The 7,326-nt window shown below is 38.1% G+C and overlaps 2 protein-coding genes across 2 annotated transcripts in view; one reads left to right on the forward strand and one right to left on the reverse strand.

Annotated features, from left to right (window-relative positions):
• The window catches only part of LOC107669719 (vitronectin-like), a 4,022-nt gene extending 2,017 nt beyond the window's left edge, over positions 1-2,005 (forward strand). The window contains exons 5-9 of the mRNA XM_016462089.1: positions 30-136; positions 810-946; positions 1,040-1,196; positions 1,284-1,436; positions 1,521-2,005. Of these exons, the coding sequence (XP_016317575.1) occupies positions 30-136; positions 810-946; positions 1,040-1,196; positions 1,284-1,436; positions 1,521-2,002 (1,036 nt within the window). The 3' untranslated portion in view covers positions 2,003-2,005. The remainder of the gene's footprint in view (positions 1-29; positions 137-809; positions 947-1,039; positions 1,197-1,283; positions 1,437-1,520) is intronic.
• A 199-nt stretch (positions 2,006-2,204) lies between these two features.
• LOC107669716 (scavenger receptor class F member 1) overlaps positions 2,205-7,326 on the reverse strand; it is a 7,583-nt gene continuing 2,461 nt past the window's right edge. The window contains exons 3-10 of the mRNA XM_016462085.1: positions 6,770-6,871; positions 5,162-5,693; positions 4,179-4,397; positions 2,966-3,094; positions 2,776-2,879; positions 2,588-2,696; positions 2,376-2,500; positions 2,205-2,296 (exon numbers count right to left, since the gene is read on the reverse strand). Of these exons, the coding sequence (XP_016317571.1) occupies positions 2,205-2,296; positions 2,376-2,500; positions 2,588-2,696; positions 2,776-2,879; positions 2,966-3,094; positions 4,179-4,397; positions 5,162-5,693; positions 6,770-6,871 (1,412 nt within the window). The remainder of the gene's footprint in view (positions 2,297-2,375; positions 2,501-2,587; positions 2,697-2,775; positions 2,880-2,965; positions 3,095-4,178; positions 4,398-5,161; positions 5,694-6,769; positions 6,872-7,326) is intronic.

A 7,326-nucleotide genomic window follows, 5' to 3' on the forward strand; every position in this document is an offset into this window, starting at 1 on the left:
ACCACAACTCCTCACACAGCCTCAACTGGTGAACCCACACCAACAAAAGCCAAAGACCCTGACGCTGAGGTCTGCAGTGGCAGACCCTTTGATTCCTTCATGCAGCTCAAAAACGGTTCTATATATGCATTCAGAGGTAAGTGGCTTACAGCAAAGAAGAACAAAAATGTGAATATTATACAAAATTATTTTCTATTTCTTTTTGGCTCATTTTTTGACATAAAAATGTACATACAATGTATTTAGTACAAGTAAAATTTTTGAAAATATAAAACAAAATGGTTAGGGGGCAGCGTTATTTTATTATCATTGAGATACCATTAGTTTTTATTCATATTTTGATTTAGGTATTATTTTTATATTTTTAATTTTCTTAGTTAAAGTTGTCATTTTATTGTGTTTTTGTCATTTTTATTAGTTTTTTTAACATGTCTATATAGTTTTATTGCTTTGTATTTCAGTTTTACTAATTTAGTACATCAGTTAAACTAAATTAAAATAAAAAATATTGCTGTTAAGAAAAAACATTTTTATTTTATTTCAGTTAAGGTTTATTTTATTATAAGTAACAAAAATGTTTTTTATAGCTTTAGTTTTAGTTAACTATAATAACCCTGGAAAGTAGGTAAAAGGAAAATAAAAGATTAAACAAAAAAATATGTATTTTTAAAATGTACTGTTGTATTACTGAAATTATAGTGTTATGACAGATAATTATGTGTTCTTCTTATTATAGTTCTTTCTGTATTTATTTATTCTTTTTTACACATTTTGTTTCTAATTTAAAATGTGATATGTTTGTCTACGAGGACAATATTTTTTTGAGCTTGATGAGAAATTAGTATTACCCGGGTACCCAAAGCTCATCGAAGACATCTGGGGAATAAAAGGTCCAATAGATGCTGCCTTCACTTCAAACTGCCAAGGAAAGACATACATCTTCAAAGTATGGATGACCTCGCATTTATATCTATTATAACATAAACCATTTAGAATTTCTAGCATGATTGTAAATGACAATATGTTTTATTATTCCCAGGGTAAAAAATACTGGAGGTTTGAAGATGGAGTATTAGATGAAGATTTCCCACGAGAAATATCTGTGGGATTTCAGAAGATACCAGACCATCTGGATGCTGCCTTTGCCATTCCTGCTCACAGCCATCATGACAAAGAGAAGGTTTATTTTTTTAAAGGTTTGTGCTTAACCTAAAGAATACATCTAGATTTACTGACATGTTCATTTAACTTTACTAAACAAAGCATACGTTCCTTCTTTCTAGGAGACCAGTATTACCAGTATGAGTTCAAGCACCAGCCATCCCATGAGGAGTGCATTCAGATGTCATTGAGATCTCCCTCAGCACTCTTCTGCAGATACACTAATATTTACTATGACCGATGGGTTGAGCACTTCAACCAGCTCTTTGGTGGAGGTAATATTTTTTTAGAGGAAGTTATCAAAATAAATTGAACCTTAGACAGCTTCCATAACTCCGCTTTTAATTACTTTCTTCCAGCTCACAGTCATCATGGTGGCCATCACTTCATCAACAAAGACTGGATTGGAATCAAATCTCCTGTGGATGCTGTGCTAGCCGGCAGACTCTACATCACTCCGAGATGGCCCAGCAGAAGGCATCAGGACAGAAATCGGCAGAATTGGGACCAGCAGTGGGGCCAACGGTATGGGCAGCAGTGGAACCAGCGTTATTGGCAGGAGTGGGACCAGCAGCGGGGCTCCAGGCGCAGGCAGAATAGGTCACCATATTGGGAGACTATGGCAGAGAGGGGCATCAGTATTGGACAGGAGTTTGCTCAGAGGTTTGGGCAGGACAGGTGGCGAGACCAGGACAGACGCAGAGACTATTATCATAGACAAAATGACTATGATTATGACTACAGATACAGACCTTCTGAAGACATCGCCTATGACATACTGCGCAGGAGTCAGCCTTTACAGAGTGTCTACTTCTTCAAAGGAGGTACTTATATGACATGATTATTCTATTATATTATTCAAAGGAGGAACTGAAATCAGCATGATAATTTAATATTATATCCAAAGTTCTGTCATGAAACTACATGGCGCAGGCCGATAGGTTTTAACTCAATCTGATACTATTACATCATTCACATGGCGCAGCTGATTGGTTTTATTTCGTATCAGCAGCCAATGAGCTTGCTGCTCAACATTCAAATACTCAGTTAGTGCTTGCAGCATGCTTCAGAAACCCTCCACCTTCCCCAGCTCCACCTGTGTGGTTAAATGTGAGCTCAGGATCATGATGAGAGACTAAAAACACAGCGTAGAACATTAAAAGTCTACTTACATTCACCAAAACACAATCTGCAAATGAAAACAGGCACATTACCTGTAACCCTAGGCAAACCAGATGACCAAAGAGTAATGCACGGCATTGCCGAACCCATGTTGGCCAGCACAGTATAAACATGATGCTTCATGCGAACCGCAGGACTGCCATCTCCAACCGCCACTCTAGAGGTCAGATTTAGCAGAAGATTTTCTTATTGTTTGATAAATAATAAAACAATTTATATCAGCTTTCAAATAACAAATTCATACCCTTCCTTCCCTTCGACGGGCCGCCCACAACAGCAGCAGCAGAACAACAAGGCAAGAATTAAAATGCACAAGGGAATCAAAAGCCCTGCTAAGAGACCTGCCCTGCTACCTAGCAGACAAATCCAAAAAAACGGATGAGAGGGATGCGGATACCAGCTGTGAAAACCAAATGTGGTGTCTGGACATACTGTTTGGACAAGCTCCTGTGGCTGGATGGCAGGCATGATTCCCACAGTCACATGCCACGGAGCAGTTGATGCCATATAGGTTAGGAGGACATGTGCTGTTACAGCTACAACAGAGATTGAACAGTGAGGGAGACTTCTTTGACTCTTACACCAAGGTAAAAACAACCTATAAATACCACTGTACCCTCACCTCTCACCCTGGAAGCCAGGAAGACAAATGCAACTTCCTGTCACATGGTCACAGTGGCCGTGATGGCAGGTTTTACACGGGAAACGACAGCCGTCTCCGTATGTACCATCTGTGCAGGGTTTGTCACATCTGTAGAGAAGGAGAAGCCCAAAATAAAGTCAACTAAAAGATGTCGAAATCTAAGGGAGCTTAGCAGGTAGAAGATTCAATTATACACACAAGAAAAAAAATATATGTACACTTGCCCCAAAACGTGTTTAGGACACATAAGTCACACTTAAAATGAATTTCATTGCTTTAGATGATAATGTTTCTTAGACTTTAAATTAGGTGTTTGCATATTTTCCAATTTAGTTCAGTTCTGATTCACAAGAGCTCAATTTGATTCAGAGTGTCATGATTCAGTTCCTATTAATTTGGGAAATTTTCAGTTGTGATGTCAATTTTTCTTAAATATGAAAGATATACTATCTCTAATGCTGTAAATTATGCAGTGCAGTGTTTCAGACTGGCTCATAAGAGTAATTTATTTGTGATTTGGGACACTGGTTGCACTGTATTTTATTGATTCACTAAAAAGAACCAGTTCAAAAGAGTAATTCGTTCATGAATCAGACTACATTGGTCAAATGTATTTTTTTGATTCACTAAAAAGACCCGGCTCAGAGTCATTTATTTGCGAGTCATATTGTATGTTGTTGTTTCATTAAAAATAATTAGCTTATACGAGTAATTTGATTTGTGAATCAGACAACACTTTTCACATTGTAAGTCAAATGTCTATCATCTAATATGATTAAAGGTGGGGTATGTATTTTTTCAAAAACGCTTTAGAAAACTGAGTGGGGCCAAGTACCAAAACAAACACCGAGGTTGCTGTTTCCTCTCGATAGGTGAGTAACATTGGTTTTGCTTTATTTCACAGAAATAACATATGCTGGCTTTTGCTTGAATATGCTCGTGTGTCATAATCGTTGCCTGGGTTGCGTACGTATGTGTGAGGCGGAGCTATCAAAATAGGGGCGAGACCCTTTTGGGGTAGGGGCGTGTTTGTTTTGGTGATTTGAAATATCAACATTGGCTACCAGAAATCACTTACCCCACCTTTAAGTGCAGCCATTCTTAACTGCCCTTTTTAGACCTCTGCAGTTTGTCATGGTATATAAGACAATAAGGTGTTTCCTTTCAGAACTGAATCCCAATAGATCTGTACCTTGGTCCAGTCCAACCAGGATCACAGTGTAAGCACGCTCCAGTTTCTGTGTCACATGGGTCCATGTTTCTGCAACGCGGACAAATCTCTTGGCAGCGATGGCCATAATAACCTGCAGGACACGGCTGGTCACAGCGAGTGCCATTCCACCCTGGTGCACAGGCATCACACAGGCCGTCCTGTTTAGAGCAAGACCTGCCTCCTTCACAGTGTCCACAGCTACATGCACACACACAGATATAAGAGCAGAAATCATGGATGAACTAAAAATTCATGTTTACATGTTGTGCTGAATAATTAAACAAGCAATTTTAAAGAAAATTGTTAAAAAGTTAAAATGCTCAAATTAACATAATTGCATGCTTTAATAATCTCTAATACTTTCATATCAGTGTTAAATCTTCTATACTAGAACAAATGTGTTCAAAAATTTGGTGTCAGTACGATGAAAATGATAGGATTTATTTAAAGATTTTTTGAAAAGCTTACCAATGCTGTATTTATTTGAACAAAAATGCAGTAAAAACAGTAATGTTGTAAACTATCATTACAATTGAACTGTTTTCTATTTCAATATTCTTTTATTTTAATATTAAAATTAAGTATAAATAAATAATAAATATATATCTTTTCTGTTATGGCCAGCTGAATTTTCAGAAGCCATTACTCCAGTCTTCAGTGTCACATGATCCTTCAGAAATCATGCTAATATGCTAATTTGCCACTCGAAACATTTCTTATTATTATCAATGTTGAAAACACTTGTGGTGTATAATATTTTTGTAATACATTTTTTTTCAGGATGGATTCATTGATGAATAGAAAGTTCAAAAGAACAGCATTTATTTGAAATAGAAATATTTTGTAACTACATTAATGTCTTTCCTCAATCAAATGCATCAGTCCTGGATCAATTTAATGCACTCTTTCTGAATAAAATCATAATCAACAAACTAATCCTTTAATTTAGAATTTTTACTAACCTTCTCCTACAGCCTCTGCCATACTTTCCACTGTCACAAGGCTCATTGCAAAAAGGCTCTTTGTAACCCGGGTAGCACAGACAGGTGCCAGTTTGCACATCACAGTCGGCATTGCTGAGATTACAAATGCAACGGCGATCACAGGATGGACCCCACCAGCCATGCAGGCACTGACAGGCCCCTGTGCGCTGCTGGCAAGGGGACACATAGCAGTTGCATCGCAGGCTGCACTTTTGGCCCCAGTAAGCTTCGTCACACAGGCAGCGTCCCGTGGCTTTGTCACAAGTGGATGTGGCAAGGTGGCACTGACAGGCTTTGGAGCAAGTGGACGTCCACCAGCCCTCCTCACAGGTGCAGTTGCCATAGACAGGGTCACATTTCCCATGACGTCCACATTTGCAGCTGTTTTGGCACAGGTTGCCCCAGCGGTTGGGCAGGCACGAGCACTCACCAGTGACTGGGTCACAGAGCCCATGAGGGTGACAGGGACAGAGCTCTCGACAATCCGGCCCCCAAAATTCAGGAGGACAAGCTGTGGAGAATAAAAAATTCAGATCCATAATAACTAGATATGCATACTACATGTATAGTAGTCAACAATATGAATATAGCAAATAACATAAATTATTTGCGACATATATATATATATATATCAGAAAGAAACATTTATCCAGTGTTGTTTTGCCAAAGATATTTAGTTCTGGTCCTCAAATTTGATTGGCTGAGTGCTGAATACAGCAGTAGTTTGCAACAAAATAGTGTCTTTATGGGTCATTGAATCATTTATTCAACCAATATGTTCAAACACACATGAACGTCACTACTGTGTGTTAGTGATGAGTGCTTTGAAAGCACTGATTATTTCTGAATCAGTTTGCTGCTTTTCTCTTGCTAAGTCATGTGATTTTAATAAACGAGGCAACCATCATTTAACTTGTGACTGAATGTCTAATCTTTAATGATTTTAAGTGGTCTCAGGTTAGTTTTATAATTTAGGTTCATTTTTAATTCATTCAATTAATTTTAATACTTGATGCATGTACAAAAGGAAATAATTATATTTGATTGATTCTAATTGCCCTAGTAGTAACACAAGGCACCACTCATTAATAAAACAACACACATTTTACAGAAACTTAATGTTTAATACTTTAATATTTAATTATTTGTAGACATTTAATAGATTGTACTTTTATGAAAACATTTGCAATTGTTTTTTAAAAGGTGGCAATGAGTTTTCTTTGCATTTGCGCCGTTTTGACCAGCAGGTGCCACTAGTCTGTGTTTCGCGCGTTTCGAATTCGAAATAGTGAATCAGTTTGCAAAGAAATGTATTCAAAGTTTCGGAAAGCTTTGTTATCGGATTCTGCTTTGGATTAGTTTGTAGCCTAACTATTTTGTTCGTCTGAGGAAAAACTGACAAAGTAACTGGCATAATTGTGTCTAAAATGTAAGTTACTCAATATTAAATTATTGTTTATATAAAGCAATATCAGGCTTGCTCGTGCAGTATTGTTTGGATGTCTAACCTCAAGGCCAGACACAGTTGTACAGTTGCAAAAGGCAGTCCTGAAACCAGAAACCCAAAGTCCAAACGATATTACTCACGGGTTTTGCACTGGTACCCGTAAAATCCAGGTTTACATCGACAAAGTCCAGGATAAACACATACTTCATCCTGCAGACAGGCCCTTTCTCCCTCACAGAGGGCTGAGATAACAAAAAGATACTTTACACACAACTGAAACCCCAGCTTAAAGGGGTCATATGATGCTTTTTTAAAGATCATTATTTGGTGTAACAGAATATGTTGACATGCTTTAATGTTCAAAAAACACATTATTTTTCAAATACTGTACATTATTGTAGGTCCTCTATGCCCCGCCTCTCTCAAACGCTTCGTTTTCTACAAAGTCCCTCCTTCCGACAAGCGCAGTCTGCTCTGATTGGCCAGCTGACCCAGTGCATTGTGATTGGCCGAACACCGCAAGCACTCGTCGGAAATGTAACGCCCCTTACCATAATCGCGAGCTTCATCTTTCAAAATAAATGTAAAGACAGAGCCCAAGGGGAACAGAGTCGCGTGACAGACACAGTGATGAAGCTGGTATGTGTTTGCAGTACACAAGCCACGGTTAAGACAGCTGACTCCACTGTGATGTGAC

The sequence above is a fragment of the Sinocyclocheilus anshuiensis genome, unplaced genomic scaffold (genome assembly GCF_001515605.1).
Source record: "Sinocyclocheilus anshuiensis isolate Anshui unplaced genomic scaffold, SAMN03320099.WGS_v1.1 scaffold684, whole genome shotgun sequence".
NCBI classification, from domain to species: Eukaryota; Metazoa; Chordata; class Actinopteri; order Cypriniformes; family Cyprinidae; genus Sinocyclocheilus; species Sinocyclocheilus anshuiensis.